The sequence below is a fragment of the Amblyomma americanum genome, chromosome 1, assembly GCF_052857255.1.
Source record: "Amblyomma americanum isolate KBUSLIRL-KWMA chromosome 1, ASM5285725v1, whole genome shotgun sequence".
Lineage (NCBI taxonomy): Eukaryota > Metazoa > Arthropoda > Arachnida > Ixodida > Ixodidae > Amblyomma > Amblyomma americanum.
The window spans coordinates 299,885,698-299,903,756 of NC_135497.1; the positions used below are offsets into that span (position 1 = coordinate 299,885,698).

The window sequence follows — 18,059 nt, forward strand, 5'->3', positions numbered from 1 at the left end:
AACATATTTCGGTTCAATTCCAGTGCATAGCGGAGAAAAACGTTTTTCACCCTGCACAGTCAAGCGATAGAACAGGTCACAATTGTTTCCCCCGGACGCATACCGCACCACTTAGGCCCTTAGTGCTACATCCACCTTGTACCTAAAGGCCCTGGCTTCAATGGCAAGATATTAACGCCATTTTCAAGTTCATCTGGTTCATGCATGTCAGGTTAACTTCCGCGGCCGTATTCACAAATGTCCTCATGAGTAATCACCTTTCCAGTAGGCTGTTAACATTTCTGCATGCGCTCTTCATTCTCGCAGCGCTCTACATGAGGTAAATTCTATCAGTAGGGGTCCTGACCATTATTTTTCGTGCCCATAAATTATGAACACGGGAAAATTTTCAACGGGGAGTTGTTTATGTGTCCAATTTTGCACATGTGGTAACAGTCCACCATAACAATTATTATATCCGCGCATCTCCCCTCGTGAGGCTTGTAGTTTTTTCCTATTAACGTATTTGCTGTCGCCAGAAACGTTGCTCATTGGTTTTCTACAGCAGTCTTAACTATTCAATGCGAGCGAAGGAGCAACGTCAAAAGAAAGATTTTGCAACGCATCGGAAGATTGGATAATCATCGTCAGCCTGACTACGCCCACTGCAGAGCAAAGACCTCTCCCATGTCTCTCCAATTAACCCTGTTCTTTGCCAGCTGCGGACGCCGTATCCGTAAGATCGAACCATTACCTTCAATATGCCCATAACTGTATCTTACAATATTTGTTTCCTCACAATTCAAACTGAAGTTCATGAATCCTGGACTTGTTTTTTCTGGGAAAAGCGAAACAGATCTGTTTAAGACTTGATACCTTGACTCCTTCATCCTTATTCTTGTAATAAAAGTCGTTATCCCCGCCACCCTGCATGAAAATGCGATTACTTTCAATTTTTACTATTCTGCCGATAACCATGACAAAAGTGAAGAATTAGCTCATCAGCCACAGGGGGGGGGGAGGTCTGATAACGTGCTCATATCGCAAAATGTACTATCTTTGCGCTGCTTTTTCCTGGCGCCCTTATTATTCCCTTATATGTGCAATAAAAAACAAGGAGGTCAGTGGACTAATTACAAGACGCTGTTACATTGCAGGTTCAACATATAAGTACATACGTAACGCAGCACATACAGTCGTCACGATAAACCTCCATGTCCTCTCCTGAGAAATTAGTTTGTCTGGCACTAGAAAAACAGCAGTTTGAAATTACACTAATTATTGCCCTCTCCCTTCACGTCGAGTTTTTTACGGGCGAACTGCGTTGTTTTGTCACAGTTGTGTAAGCATAAAAACTGCTCAGGCGCTTGTCTTTTCTTTTGTTACTGTAAAAGTAATCAATTTTTAGTGCGCTCGCAGTGTATATATGTAATTACTTTTGTCATAGGTGCACGTTTCTGCAGGAAATAGGTACATGACAGACGATATATTTATCATGCATCATTGAGCGCACTAAAAGAAACCTGGTGGCCAAGACCTGGTTCACTGAACCTCAGACTTTATCCGGAAAAACAGCCATCAGAAGGCCTTGGAAAGACGTTGGAGAACGAGGGTAATTTACGGCAGCGACGACATTACGTTCATCTCGTCTTGAACCCATTTTTCTCGTCGTTTTAAGCGCGTTTGAAGGCCAGACGCGACTAAGCATTATTGTGTTGCCATTTGTATAATGGGCACAAGCCGCAATACTTAGAAGGCTTATAACATAATGTTATCTCTGGAGGTAAAGCAGTCCCGGTTATATTGCAACGGATAATACGAATGCAGACGAAGTAAACAAAGTGTCTCGGAGGCGAGCGTGGTCTGGGCCTTCGTGATTCGTGTTAGGGGTCATTTGCGGGTTCTGTGCGGGTTCACCATGAACCACGTAGAAATAACACTAGGACAATATTTTTCTCGGCGCAAAAACTGCAAAGGCGTACCGCTTGTAGCGTTTCCTCAGGCAAGAAGCAGACCTGTGGTGATTATTTTACTCGTGGAAAGTCTTCCACTGTGGGCCACCGAGGCGGCAGCATAGTAAAGTTTCACAGTAGCTTTTTATATTCTGCGCAGCTTAGCCATGCACGTATCTGAACTGCTTCCGGTTTGCGATCTACCGTATGGCGTAACAATTCTATAGTCTCATGAGATGACGTTTCTGTACTTCATAAGAGCGCTGATTGCTTCTCGCGTATCAGCATCATGCCATCCTTTTTTTATGCTCTAATAATCGTCGTCGTGCGGAGTCGGCTCGCGTTGGGACACCAAAGCGAAGCCCGCCGAAAAAAAACGCGATTGGGTCGAATCTGGTGGCGACGGTTGCATGCGTCTCCCACTTGGCGCTCATCGCGATCACAACGGAGTACGAGTATCATTTCACAGTTCTATCTTTTTCTTCTACAGGCCATTTTCCTCTTACTTTTTCTACTTTTATGTTTTTCCTGCTTTAGCTTCTGCCAGCAGCACAACGACACCCTTTCTGCTAGCTGGTTTCTCGGCTCCCTTGACATTAGCATTTGCCATGCGCGCTCTCGACCGCACTGAGGAAGCTAGTTGCCTTTCCGTCTGGTAACGAATACGGGACGTCGCCGAAACCGCGTCCTGCCGAGACGGCAGAGTGGAGAATCGGGGAATCAATGGGTTGCCGTTGTTCTCTGCCGCGACACTCGCAGGGGGGGGGGGGGGGGGGGGGGGGGGTATTTTTGTTTCTTGGACACCGTTTCTGCCTCCTTCTGCTGCCTCCCTTCTGCCTGTCGTTTTTGTCGTGGTTTCTGCGCTCAAGGATACTAGAGCACAGCGTCGTCTGTGCCATCTATTAGCGCGACCGCAGAACGAGTTGCGGCGAGAAAAAAAATTAAGGAGAAAAAAGAGGTGCCTGCTGCCTACGGCATACATATAAAAGAGGAAGTTTTAGCCTGTAAGTCGGCCAACACGAAGGAACGTTTTGAGTTTTAACTACGTTCTGTTTTTTCCCGGCTAATACCCGCGGAGGATCGGAACTATCGAATCAAGTTTGCGCGAAACAAAATCAGCGTTTACATGAATGCGAGAGTAGCACATCGGATTTCCTACCGTATATCGCGGATCCGAAGCCCTGCTGCTGCGCGTTCCGCATCAAGCCTGGCGGGACGGTGACCCTTCGCCCATTGCACGCAGCAGAGGGGTCCGGCCACCCCCATCTTAGGTGAAGTCTGCTTTGTTATCCGGCTGGGGGGGGGTATTGTATACCCACGATAGGGACGGGGAGGGACACCTCTAAACTTGTCTCCATTCACCGCTGAAGTCGACTTGCCATTCTCGATCTCCTTCTGTCTGGCGCATTGATGGGATGTGCTTTCCTAGGGCATTATCACCGTTTACATGAATGCGATACGCTGAAAAGTTGATGCGATGCGCTGCTGTAGCATTAATGTAAATGCCTCTAATGACAGAGAGGGTCAGCAGTGACGATCGTCGCCCTACTGTGGCTGTAAGAAGCGACGCGAAGAAATGCTAGCAGTGCCCCGCGGCGCTGTATGCGAGGTGGTGACACGTTGAGAATTCGGGTTGTTGCAACCGTCCCCACTCGTCCAACTCAGACTCAAGTTAGAGGACACGGTAGCCAAGTGAGGCAATGTTGGGGTACCCTAAAGGCTTCATCTGCTGCCAGGACATTTGTGTTCTGTTTCGCAACGTCATTCTCCTAGTCAAAAATTATGAAACAATTGAGAGTAGATTGTTAATCATTTTGTTACTTTGGACTGCAATGCCAGTTGAAAGGGTTGCCGCACGAGTCAGCTCAAGTGGTCACGATTGAGCTGACTCGCTGCAGAGGTGGTAAGATGTGCTCATCAGGGTGAAGGAATTGAACGCTACAGACGCTCAATACTATGTTATAAGTTGCGGATTTACTAGTGGCCATGTGCAGTAGTGTGGCATACTAAGGCTCAAGTGACCAAGAGTTTATGGGCATACTCTTAGTTCACTTTGTGTGGCACAGCCGGCCTATTATGTAAAAAAGTCAACTACAAAGAAAAGGACGAGCCACGAAGCCTTCATTCGTAGAGCTCATGTAAATAATTGTTCTCATTTAAATAAGCCTCATAATCTTACCGTACATTTTGCTGCCACTTTAAAAAAAAATACTCTAACAGTGTAAAGCATGTCTAGTGAATGCGGGCTACGAACCTTAGAGTTGCCTGTCGTCGTACTTATGTGTGACAAATGGCACTGAATGGCTGCCTCTTAACTTTTTCTGATCCTTAGTCTGTTCCCTGTGCCTCATTTTAACATCGTAAAAGTTTCCAAGCTTAAGTTTGCTAGGAAGCTGCTGGTTTCAACAACCTGAAGCCAGGTTTTAATGTGAAACGTTTAGTTTCGTCGACGTTTTCCAAGTAGATTTTTGTAAAACAAAAACGATTCAAAAGGATTACATCGGAATGACACCAGCCGATGAACAGAAATGTTTTCACAGACAAGTACTTAACATAAAAGAAAAACTGCATGCAGACTTCTAAAACGAAAAGGCACAATTTTCGAAGCTTCCCAACTACCCGGTCGATCGTATTACTTTATTATTTTTGAGAGCAAACAACAAAGGTGAATATAATGTGCGCTAGGTACTGAATAATTTCGCTTTGCATGAACTTCAGTGCCGGATCTGAAACATACGAACACGTTCCTCTTGCACTCAGTGAGGCGATATATGCAAGCATTCGATAACTGCTCGCAGTAATTGTTTACAGTTTCGTAAGCAGTTCTTCGGGGATTCTAGCTGCGACGCTTTCGCAAGCCGCGCTAGAGGCTTATAAACATACCCACTAAGAGATAAGCGAGGGCAGATGGCCGAATGCTATAATTCTATATTTAGATGCTGCTCTATCGAGCCCCCACAAAGGCCGATAGCAAGGAAACAAGGTTGCGCAGCCTTTCCGCACGCTATCTGGTCTGCTTGGGACGTTGTATTGAGAGCGTCATCTGTTCCCTCGCAGGTTATTTACAGGGAGGATAAAACCGCATGCCTTAATGATATGAAACTCGTACCTCGATGAGTGCAAGTGGGTGACCCATGAAAAAACGATTCGCTAAAATTTCGACCGTGATAATTGAGCATGAAAGTAAGAAGGTTTCTTTTTTATGATAGATCTAGAGATTCTTACAAATTCCGCAACCCATTGCTTCATATTATTGTATCAAAATCATACATTTTATTACGTTAGCTTCTATTCTTTTACCTTAAGCAGCTTTAAAGACAGCTCGCTTTCGCTTCAATTAACAATACAGTCATCCTTCTCGTAACATCCCTACAACGCAATCTAAACACACGCTAAATAGACTTTGTTCTCTAGGCGTAGCTCTGATGAAGAACAATGCCAACTACATTCTTTACTTTTTTCTTTTGCGTGCCCTAGAATGCCTGCCCTACACTGTGACTTAATGCCAGCCGAAAATAAGTTGTGGTCGAGTGTGCTCACGTGTTAGCGGACAATGGAGCGTAGCTTATCAGCAACCGAGGACAGTTTATTCCGACACACTCTGCAAAGAGGATGAGATGGCGCGCAGTGTGTTGTACGACTTTTTTCTTTCTCTTCTGTTAAATGAAAATATGTGCCGAAAACCTCTTCAATTTTCTAGCATGTAGCTGTTTCTACTCAAAGTCATACTGCATTCTGCTAGCTGCGGCAATAACATTCTAGCATGCGTCGTGCGCAGCAGCCTTCATGACTTAGGCGTGACGGAAAGTCATTTCAGCGTACTTTCTCACACAGAACAATGTAATTCAGGCTACTGGGTTTGGTGCTGTGTCAAGGAGTGCGGCTCCTGCAGCGTTCCTGTAGTTCTCATTACACTCAAGACATTTGGAGCCCTAGCGATAAGAAGTGAACCGTGCTGCGGGGTTCGGAAGGGAACCTTGTGGCTTCTATATTTTTGGCACAGCCTGCACATTCCATTCCTCGAGCGTCAGAGTGGACAGCAGCAACAGCGGAAGAAAAGTCCTGTGCATTTTAACGTCGTCCCCCTTGCTACCAAATTCCGGACGCGGTTATATATATATGATCACACACTTTTTCTCAACGCTCGTGTTGAACGCTACATGTTGCACCACTTAGGCGCGCGGTAACAATCAGGTGTTTTAAGCTACTTTAGTAGAACAGCACAGTAACTGTGATATTCGGTCATTTTTGTATGTAATCAGGTAAACTAGGTTTCAGTTTTTACTGCTTACTAAAAGAATGTATCGTTACACAAAATCTCTTATTTTTATTCATAGTTCTCACTTAACAAAACAAACAATGAACGGAGCGTTGGAGAGAGAAAAGTTTCTCAAAAGCATTCTCAGTAAATAGGACGCACTGAAAGGGAGTCTAGGCGGAATAAACGTCGTGGCGTCTGCAGTTTTTCCCTCACGAAACGTGCATGCCGTCACTGTTTCCCACTGGCAAGTCGTTTTGCTCTCTACATCAGCGTCGACTACACCGACACCGTGCCTCAGTTTAATGTGTAACATGGAGGTGCCAGACTGTAACGGCCTGTGCTCTTTAGAGGCTCGGGGTCGCCGCAGTGCACGCTGAACTTTGTTAGATGCGGGGAAAGTTCCTGTCGCTTCCCTAATGCAGCCCGACATGCGCTAATTTACAGTAGAAGCCTGCCAGCTTCCTCTTTTTCTTGAGCACATTTGTTCATAGAATCAATTCTTTAGCCTTTATGTTTTTTGTGCAGACAAGCTCCTGGCTTTCGACGCACAAGAATCTTTCTAAGGTAAACAAGAGGCTCGAAATAACATTCAGATTTGACGCTGCGTTTGAGTTTTTTTGTATTGTACATGATTGAAAAACTGCACAACTTCAGCTGTCACGGATGTCGACCAATATAGTATACTCTTTAAGCTTCATTGCTCTTTTACGCGAAGGATGGCCTTGCGTGTGACCATCGCATCCTCGGTCTGCATATGTGCACCACGTCTGTGTCGACGTGTACAGTTCATGTAAGCTGCGCAGTCAACATTAAGTGAGATTTATGTTTTTTTCTGTGCGAACATGGAAATGCGCTCGCTTTAAGGTTAGCGATTGAATTCATCTAACGTTATGGAGCACATTAGACTTAAGCTTGGTCGAATTTTTGAGCGTGGAAAGGAACTTGGCATTGAGACAGCAAAGGAGGTGATCTCACTTTTAAGCGAAGAAATGGGTACCTTTTCGTCCCTGTGCGATCAATGCGTCAAGAGTTGAGCAATTTCCAGCCATCACTACGTCTGTGGCGTTCTTATGGTTGCGACAAGTCCACAATACAAGTTTAAACTTCGTTTCGCAACCTCGATATCGCTACCACAGCTCTGGTGGACAGAACGTGTTTTTTTTTTTTTGCAACTCATCAATGGCCCTTTACGCTGTAGTCTAAAACACTTCGGCGAAAAGCAACAGTACGGAAGCCTGTCAGCACGACTTGTCACTCTATTTCTTCTTTTCCGCAGACTGTCGGGAAAGACACAAGAAGTGGCTGCGTATTTTTTCACCAGCTGGAGGTAAAAAGGGTGTTTCATTAGAATCTCCCTCAGCATTAAGAAGCCACCATTGTTTTTGTTTTTTCGCTCGATTTTTACCGTATCTTCACTGGTAAGCTTGGCACTAGATCGCAACATCGTTGCTGCTCATAATCATCTACTGACGCTGCTTAGACTCACACGTCAAAAGGCGGCTGCCCTGTCGCAGTATTTTTTTTTTTTGCGACTCTCCTAACAGCAGTTTGCGACCTTCGCTTCCTCTGAGCCGCCGAGGAGGTGCGACAACCAATTTTACACTCTCTTTCGTGCCCGCGCGAGCCGCACCCTGGCGCCAAAAGTCTGCTGCACGTTTGGCGGCCCAAAGGTGACACGGCGCCCGCGTGGTTACGAAACAGAGCTCGCCGTGGCGCCAGAGCTGCGCGGGACTCACCCTCTGAATGGTGAGAGGGGCGTTGAGGTCGAAGCCGCCCTGGAGCCGGAATCCCCACGGCGTGGCGCTAAAGTCCCGCCGTAGGCCGACGCTAAGGACGCCTCCCTTCTGGTAACTCATGATTTCTGCTGCTTCTCAGGCTTGGTTCTACCTCACTCGGCGCGAATATGCTTCGCGTACACACGGGGCAGATGATGACACGGGGTCTTGTTTGCTGGTGAGGTCGTTCGGTCGTCGTCACCACCTCGTCGCTTCTTCGCGTCTCGCGGCGTCGGAGTCGAACTCGGGAGCCAGCTACGTAGTGCCAGCGAAAACCCCCTTCTGGAACGCCGGGGCCGCGCTCCACCGAGGAGCTTTCGCCCTCGCCTCACCCCTTCCCCCACCCGCTGCCGACCGCACTGCCTCCTCTTCGGTTTCCATTCCCACCCCCCTCGAGCAACGGAGGGCGCGCCCTCAGCGGTGTGTGTATCCTGCTCTTCCAGCGACGTCACCTTCTCCCCCTCACTGCGCCTGCCGCCATGTTGCTGGGCTAGGGACGCGCGCCCTCCTCCCGCTAAAGGTCGGAACGCGCGCTCAGTCGAGTGTCGCTGCTCTAGATGCCCGCTCTCTCCCCCTGAATGGGCTCGCACGGAAAGCGACCGTTATCTACCGTCTACCCGAGGCCGAAGGCATACCGCCGCTGTAGCAACCGGCCCACATGTCGGCACCATGTCCTTAGCGCCACCTCCAAACTTGTGGCTGGGGCTTGTTTGTTTGCTTTGATTACTTAATCTGTTACTTGATGCCCCCTCCACCCCTTTCGCGTAGGCTGCCTGTCCGTTGCACAATTCTCCGCGCGCTAGCTCGCCTAATTCCAGGCACTGCTTTCCTTCGGCTTTTCGGCATCATTAGGCGTTGAACTCGGCCGCTATTCCTTAAACAGAGAAAAAAATCTGGAGCGGTATACCGGGACAGGTAATAAGTTGGTCATAGATATATGACGTTAAAAATAATAAATTTTGATTAAAAGCGAAAAATAAATACAATAACAAGAATGCCAGCTGATCGCAACTCTCACGGTCAACATCCTGGTACCAGTTCTTAGCAGAACTGTGTGTAAATATTGGCGCTACTTTCGTGATGTTTCATTTATGTACTTCTGCATGTTGTTACGTCTTTTAGCTCAGTACCATGAGGGTGGTATCACTATTCGAGGATGTACTTGTTCGTTTCTTTATATTTTCGCTTTTTCATTTTTACTTAATAGTGTTGATTTATGAATCAAAAGAGTGCATTTGTGAGCATTGCGTTGTCCGGTGTGTGGTGTGCACTGCTTCTGCCGGCCCACCCACAAGCACCTCGGTGCTTAGGTGCGGCAGAAAAGTAATATATATATATATATATATATATATATATATATATATATATATATATATATATATATATATATATATATATATATATATATATATATATATATATATATATATATATTGCGGACAACGAAGCTTCTATTCTATTCTATTCCATTCTATTCTATCATGCCCGCTTATGTTCTCAGGCAGCTGTGGCCAGTTACTACATCGGTCCAGAACCGAATCGGTCAAAAATCACGCTGCCAGATTAACTTGCTCCAACTATTGCTCCAGCTATATTGGCCTTCCGGAACTAAAATCTCAACTCCATCTCCCTACAATGGCCTGCCGTCGCAAAATCACCCATCTTTCTTTGTATCATACATTTTTTCACACTTTCAGCCACGAATCTTCCTCTATATCACACGCGCTCATCGCATTTCTCGTAATAGTCACCTTAATGCCGTCTATTCAGAAAAAGCACGCACAGAAACATATCATTAGTCTTTTTTTCCTCAGAACAGCCAGCGACAGGAATGGCCTTCCTTCCGAAGCGGCAACCACTGCCAATCCCGTTCACTTCAAATCCGCCATCGAAGGCGATCTGTTATCACGCTAATACCCCCCCCCCCCCCCTTTTTTTTTGTCAGCCCACACCTCAGGTAATGCCCCTGCGGAGCTTTGAGGAAAAGTAAAAAAAAATTGTAAAAGTCAACTGTGCTAATTAAATCATTCTCTCAACCAAGTGCAAACTCACAGGTTCAGATAGAAAGGAATTTGCGCGTGGCGGAAATGTGCACTCGAAACGCTCATGGCATTAGCGGAACTCAACGCAACATTTCGCGAAATCATGAGCAGGTGTGCTGAATACCGAAGGTCTCCATATCGTGAATAATTTCGCTGCGTGGATATGAGTAATATTACAGTATATGCTTTGTTGCCACTGTAGATGTCGACAATGTTTGGATAATTATCAACAACTAGTAATCATGAGCTAAGATCTCTCGGCGATAGCTATGTATCTTAAGGTATATAACCCCGTTATCGCAACATGCACGTTCATTTCTGTGTGATTCATTCAAGATGTGTCCTTAAAGGTCTCGTATAACCACCGCTGAACGACAAGAACTGCAGACAAGATACACAGAACTAACGATGGTGCCCAGCTCGTATTCGGCATTTGTCGTTTAGGGCCGGTACTGTAATTAGACGTGTTGTGAGCAACAGACTATTTGCTTCATTCGTTTCAATTATGTCGGTACTTTATTTCTAAATCAGTGAGCGCCGGTAATTGTTAGCATGTCCAAGCACGCTTATGGCTTCGTTAAAAATACTGAAGCATTCTTTCGAGGACGAAGACAGCAAATTAAAAAGTAAGGATCAACACTAGTTTAGCAACGCCAAGCACTCATTGGCCAGTTCTGCTAACCAGTGGCTGACGCCTGCGGCAAGCGCTTAAGAAGTTCGCAGGAAAGTAAATTGGTGAACTTTCGCTCACTAAGCGCATACGCTTTCAATATTTTCTCAGCATCCCAAGGAGTATGAAAACATCTTCTAAAGCATAGCATGTGCACGGCGAAGGATGCTTCTTTTTTTTGCGCCAGCGTTTCTATGACGATTGCCCATTTAGACTACCAAAAGGAAATAATTCCTCTGCCAGCAAGCGCTACCTAGAACATGCTTAGAATGAAGTTCAGTCGTTGTGAATCGCTGAGCAATAATTATGCCACAGCTATCCGTGGGAACAGCAAGATCGTATGCAGCTCTTGTTCGATACAGGTAGTAGCGATAAAGAGAGAGGGTGACGCAGGCACGAGTTCTCTTGTGGAGTAATGTTTCAATTCTATTCTTAATTCTGTCGAGTGCCCTGAAGAATGCGACCCTTCAAATTGCGTAATGATACGGATCATGCAGCGCATGCAGAAGAAAGAAGGCTGCATATTTGTCCTCTTACGTCAGTGAGCGATAAGAAAATGGGGCTGCAGTAGAGATAAAACACTTCACGGCAAAAAAAAAAAAGATCCCTAGACGGGTGCTGAAAGCGAAGTGTTCTTGACTGCGGCCTGCTTGGCCGTTCGGAGGACTGACTGTATCTAAGCGCGGTTCTGAATTTATTGTCTGCTGGCCAGTTGTGGACAACGCTCAGAGGTCAATTCGGTATCTGGTGTCATCTGACAGCCGCCAGAGCAGGTACTGGAAAGGCCGTGTTTAGTACGTTCTCCTGAATGTTGGCGCAAAATGTTACTTTATACACGCATGTTTTAACTTAAGCATTCCAAGAACGCAAGCTCTGTTTGTTTTCTTTATTCATACGACCGCTGCCAATCAGGTTTGAGACCTTTACCTTCGATGTCACTTGCATCAACTTAAATAAGGTCGTGACATTAAAAGCACACAGGGCGCCTCCATTCAATTTATGTGCTTTGTAAAATTTGATCAAATGGTTGTTCCTGTGTTTGCTGATGTTTGTATCTTTAACAATAGACCCATTCATTGATGTCAACATTTTATTACATATATTTCCTGCCACTCTGATTCAAAATTGTGGCATATACATCGAAAAGGACTCCGTGATCGCCGCTCGAAGTGAATGATGGTGTAGCCTGGCCTCTGGCATCAGCGAAAAAAAATATGATGCCAACGCACCGCAGTCTACTTGCTAAATCGGCCGGTTATGGCGGCACATGTGTTTCACTTTTAAAACCTGTTTTTACAGCTTACATAAGCTCCATTTCCAGTGAAAGTAGCGTCTTTGTCGTTAGAATGCGGTAACCTATCTCAACTTCAATTTGTCCCCAGTGCCCCATGAAGAAAAGAAGAATATTATTCTGAAGCTACTTTTCTCAAATGGGCATAGGATGAATTTACACCTTTCTGCAGTCCCATTTCCTTGGCATATCCTACACACACACACGCACACGCACGCACACGCACACACACACACACACACGCGCGCGCGCGCACACACGCACGCACGCGCACGCACACGCACACACACACACACACACACACGCACACGCACGCACGCACACGCACGCACGCACGCACACACACGCAAGCGCGAGCCTGCGCAATAAAAAAATCGATTGTTCATTTTGTGTCCATGGCACAAACCACGCTAGGCTCATGCTTTGTTGCGCTTATTACGAATCCTATTCATAGTATTCATAGGAGTACTAAATTGGCATGCAATGTTCATCAGTTAAGTCGAGCCTATAGTTACAATGACCGCAGTTATAACGAACGCGCGCTTATTACGAAAGAAGGTGGAGCTACTGTCAAAATATGAACTAGGGATACGTAATTGCGTCTCAGATAGAACGAACAAGCATGTCCACACCACTCGGTTATAAAGAATAAGGATGCGCCGTAAACTTACACCCGCTGTCAAAAAACGCGCGTTTCCCATCAGCGCGCAGACATGAGAGCGTCTCCCAGTTTTCATGATCCCCCTCCCTGTTCCATCAACCGCCCCCCCCCTTCCCACAAAAGATAAATAGTCGACCGCCCCAATAAAGAGCACAATAAAAAGGAGCCATTGCAATCGCAGTTGACCGTGTGCAGCCAGTGGGCAAAACGGCTGAACTGGCAGCAGAAGCGTAGTAAGTGCGACACAAGGGCAGCGCTGAAAGCGAAACCACTGCACACAGCCGTCCATCAACCAATGACAGCGATTTTAGACGTTTTTATACCACTCGGGGAGGCCCTCCGGGCCCACACGGGGACGTGGCGCGCATCGCCCGTACACCTGAAACTCCGCTTTCTGCGCTGCCGTCGCTAGCAGGCAGCGCGCACAGACGGCAGACTCGCACATGAAACGGTAGCTTCGTCTCTGCATCCTTACGACTTTGCAGAGGAACGAAGACGAGGATGCTAACCTCTCGTACCGTTCTCGAGAACACTTCAATCGCTCTCGTACGCAGCAAGGGTCTCGGCCAGCAGCACATGACCGCTGGGGAGAGCTTAGAAAGTGGCTTGATAGAGTCTGTCTTGAAGAAAAAAACGGTACTTTTATCGAGAAATAAACGCCACTTTTGTCCGTAATAGGGCAAGCCCACTAAATACAAACTTCGGATACAGCTAATGAAATCCGCTCGACCTTGAGGTTCGTTATAAGTGGGCTAGACTTATATTAGTTCTACCAGAAAGTTTCTTCATATTTAACGAACATAAACTATATATTTTCTTAACTCGATCTCGTAATCACTAAGGGCTCGGAAATATGTTCGGTACATAGCGCACAAAAAGCGATCACTGCGACTGCCTTGGTAAATTATTTCTTAATAATTCAATTCTGTGTTAGGTGTTGCGCATTCAAAAAGAAGTATCATAACTGATCACTGTGCATAATTCGGTATGTGCACACCTGAAATAAAATTCGTTTCATCCTTCTGTCTACAATCACGCCCAATTAATAACGTCGTCAAATAAAACGGCATCACCTCCGCGTGAAGTGAAGTCACTTCTGCGTACAATCGGCCAGTTTTTGTGCAACAAACTATTTGTTAGTGCAGACACTCGGTTCGCTTTTCCTTCGCGTACACGGGGATTCGGTCGAGCTACCTAAGAAAGATCGAACTTTCGGCTGCGCTGACATGCTATCTCAAAAATCGCAAGCTGGACGATGAAAATGCACCGGACTGCCACTCTCCGCCTCAGCCCGTACAGCTGCGCTTGGAAGACGTAAGCGTCCATGAATGATGCCCGTCAAGGTCCGAGATGCGACATTTGGCTCAAGCCTGGCGTGGCCTCGCGCTCGGCCGACTAGCGGTGCGTATGCTCGACAGTGTCAGTGGAGACGTGATCACATTTCCCTTCTCCATAGCGAGTCACTGCGGCACGCGCGCGTACATTTACCCGTCGCCACGCGCGACAGATTTCTCCCGTGTCGCAACGCGACAACTGGCCGCGCGGGAGGTGCCGCCACCGCGTCACTTGTTTTTGTTTATTATTATCGCCCTTCATTCCGCGCCGCAGTTTGTCTCGGCGGTGCCAGAAAAAAATCCGGGTTGCGACACTCCCTGGACTCCGGGCTGGATTATATATACTTCCCCAGAGCCCCGCAACCGCTGGCTCTGACACCCGTCCGAGAAGAAGACACTGTCCTCCGGCGCTCATCATCATCATCGTCACCGTTGTCGCCACGCCGCCGCTTTCTCAATGTTTCGGTGCAGTACGCTTAGGACGCAGACTAGGGCCTCACCAGCCGCCGAAAGGGTTCGTTCCATGGAAATGGAGGAGGAGGACAACACTTTATAAGAGTATGCCAGGTCCCCCTAGAAGAGCGCGTTTGCTCGGAACGCGCCTATACTGATAGTAAACATTGCAGCGGCGCGTCTTTTCGTCTGGGTCACCTCCCTCAGCAGAGTTTGGACGAACAGATGCAAACCGTTTAACAAAAGGGGCAGTACACATGAAAGTAGAAATTTCACGAAGCGGGGACGAGGCGATTCGCATGAAATTTGTGCTGGCAAAAGCACTGCGAGATGCATGTGATGGCTGGTGTCCATTCTGCCATAAGTTCAACTCAGCGCACAACACGAGCAGAAGCAAACGCAATGACTCACTTCTCACGCATGTCTTATTTAGTAAATTACGAAACAGTGCTTGTGCTGTGCATAACTAGGCAGCGATACTGATTTAATAAAGTGATTGTCGTATACAGGCAATAATACTAGACGATCGACGTGCTATGTGTCCACAATGACGTTCACTGAAACACGACTATGTCCGTTTGCTCTTTTAATGAAAACGTTTGTCATAGTCTGCACTTGTGCTGATTGCTCTTTATCTTGTGTGCTAGAATTCAACTCTGAAGAAACTAGCACTCACCAACAAGGCTGCATCAGCCTAAATATCGTGACGATCGCACGAATCAGCTAATTCCAAAGTTGTTGGCCGACACAAGATATCTAGCGTACAACAAAAACGCGTTGATAAAAACGAACAGGGTGGCTTAAAAGGTTTCTATTCTAGCCTCCCCCTTCACTTCAAAAAAGATACCCGCCCTTGACGTCTGCTGCTTGAGCAAGCATAATTTTTTTCATCCTGATTCCAATAAAACTGGGTCCTTTTTCTTGGAACACGTATATGGAAGTGATGAAACTGATTCAAAAGTGCGCTTTTATTATATTTTTAAAAAATATTTTTGAAGTAACTCTGATTCTTCCCCATCCTATGCGGCAAAAGCAAAAGTTAACCTCAGACTTAAAAACAGACATACTAGCAGTATCACTACCAAATGCCCCTCCGCCCCATGGCAGTTACCAGCTTAAGGCGCACATGTGTGACGCCTATCTGTATCACGTGACTGCAGAGGTTACATTGCCGAGAGCGCCCACTGCCGGGTCAACATGAATTTCTACGCCGGTTAACCTGGGAAAGCCCTTATAAAGATATCGTGTTTTTTTTTTAAAGGACCGGGGAAAACGAAGTAGAAATATTAACGTTGCTCAACTGTGAAAAGCATTTTCGACAGCTGCAACCGAGTGAGAGACATAGTATCAAGTGGTTGCGTTCGCGCTTAATTGCTACTCAAGATAAGTCCCAACCTATGCAGCACTGCCCATACTTGCCCAGCCTCCCCATCCTGCTGCATGGAACTGCGCTACGAGACGCGGAGTGGTAGTCATCCTGGGCAACCGCTCTTCTGCAATCCCTTCCACTGGGCTTGCCTCCAAAACACGTTGGCTCCGGCTTCTTCGGCTTTTGTTTTGCCCCCACCAAGACACAGCTTTTATCTCTCTCTCCCTTTCACGCCCCCCTATGTCTTTCTGCCTTTCTTTTTGCCACCACAACTGGCCCTCTTTCCAGGACCTCCAGAGCAGATTCGCGTTCGGCCGGTCGGTCGGTGGGGGGCGACGCCTGGCAGCAGACCGCGCCGCTCAGAATAGCAGCCGCACCGGCCGGCCGTCAGGAGACGCGGATCCTCTCGGCCAGCCCTAGCGCGAGAGTAGCGCCAGCAGCTATGGGCGTCGAGATAGCAAACAATACCCCGCCGGTGCAGCATCGAAGCTGCGGGGAAAGCGCCTCAGTGGACGAAGTCTTCGGAGGGGATGCGTGTGTTACAGTGGTGCGGCAGAAGGAGCCGGCTATCGCTCTCTGACGGTCCTTCCCTGACGAGGGGCACCAACACGCGGAAAGGAAAGGAGTTTGGTGGCGAAACATGTGGGTCAAGGACGGCCCTCCTCAGGGCGGCTGACGAAAGGCAGTTGCAAAGGTGCGGGCTGCTCGGCCGTGCCAACAACTTTGCCGTCGAAAATTATCGTCTCGTTCCCATGGAAAGATGTTAAAATTAAATACAGGGAGAAACTGAGCGGCCAGCCATAGTTCGCTGGTTCTGTCGCGCAGTCTGTGTAGCTATCGGGACGTGTGGAGAACTGTTCACGAAGCCGGAAGAGACGTTCCGGTTTTCACCGCTCTTCCTGAAAGAAGTCTGCGCGACTTTTGATATGTCTGTAAATCCATATTTTCTCGCTTAATGACTGAAGCAACTTCAGAAATAGTCGACAGCCTCAGCGAAAGTATTAGCGCGCTAGCTAAGGTCGCACACTGTTGCGTAAGGTTCGTGCGTTCTGCCGAAATGAAAGGGAAGCAAAACCGCGCAACGGCATCTGATCATTGTGCACTTGTGTACTGTCATGCGCGTTGTTCTGAGTCCCAGTGCTTGTGTTTGTGCACTTTCGCGTAATTGCAAAATTGTTTAGGGAAACAGCAAATGACCGAGTGATCATATTTAGCCAACTGTGGTTGTCTGACCACCATTCCATAGCCGTATAACTATATCTGCACCATAAAACATGGAGACGAAAGTGCCCGTCACTTAATGAAATATAGAAATGACGCATACAGATGTGAAAAAAACAACTATTTCAAGTGATGACGACTGCGAGAATGAGTAGTAAAAACAAAAAAATTTGGGGGACCGTTATCATGCTGACACAAAGTCACAAAGTCTTCCTTTTCTGAACGCGAAAGCGCAAAAAACAAGGAAGTAGAATAAGACACACAACACGAGTGCTCGTGTTGTGTGTCTTATTCTACGTCCTTGTTTTTTGCGCTTTTACGTTCAGCATGGTAAACCAACTCGCCCAAACTCGGCCTTTATTGACTTCCTTTTCTGTTGGCCAGCATGAGCGAACTATGTTGTGACGATAATATTTTGAAAGGCCTCCTTTTTGTGTGGGTTTAGTCAGGTTTTGCTAACGACAAGAACACTGTAATTCACGAAGTATCCCTTTGCAGTGCTTTTGCAAGCTTCAGCAAGTTTCGGCGGTGATCTACTAATGTTTTTTTTTATTTCATTTTGAAAGTATGGCCGCCCTTGTAGCAAGAAGCAGAAAATAGAAAGGCAAAAGAAAAAAAAGACGTTCACATTTTAGGACGCCTGACACACGCACAGGCACACGCACGCGCAGGCAGTGAACGGGCGGTTGCCAATAAAAAACAAGGTTCGCAGACGTGTCAGTCTGGCCGTGCCGTCCCGACAGCCGATTGCGGCAACGAGCTCCAGCCTCTCGTGTAAACCTTCGCTTCGTCAGCAGCAGGCGCTTCTTTCTTTAAATATCCGTGGTCTCGGTTTCAGCGTTCGTTCGCTCTCTCGCGGCGCGCGCCTCGTTTTTCACTGTCCTTCGTTGGTTCGCAAGGCCCGCAGTCTCGCGGTCACCGGTTCCTTACAAAAACTACATGTCAAGGCTTGTAGACAGCGAAACACAGGGGAAAAAATAAAATGAGGATTGTCGGGGTGAGTGGAGGCGGTGGTCGTGGTCTTGAAAGTAGAACACTGCTTAGTTCGCGC

The 18,059-nt window shown here is 47.0% G+C and overlaps 1 protein-coding gene across 5 annotated transcripts in view; it reads right to left on the bottom strand.

Moving 5' to 3' along the window:
- LOC144115286 (uncharacterized) overlaps nucleotides 1-18,059 on the bottom strand; it is an 85,820-nt gene that overhangs the window by 56,291 nt on the left and 11,470 nt on the right. For 2 of the 5 annotated variants that reach the window (XM_077649609.1, XM_077649608.1), the window contains exon 1: nucleotides 7,929-8,250. The exons of 2 other annotated variants lie outside the window; for them this stretch is intronic. In XM_077649609.1, the coding sequence (XP_077505735.1) occupies nucleotides 7,929-8,048 (120 nt within the window). In that variant the 5' untranslated portion in view covers nucleotides 8,049-8,250. Of the gene's footprint in view, nucleotides 1-7,928; nucleotides 8,329-18,059 lie in introns of those variants that run through there. One more of the 5 variants, XM_077649604.1, reaches the window with a different exon arrangement.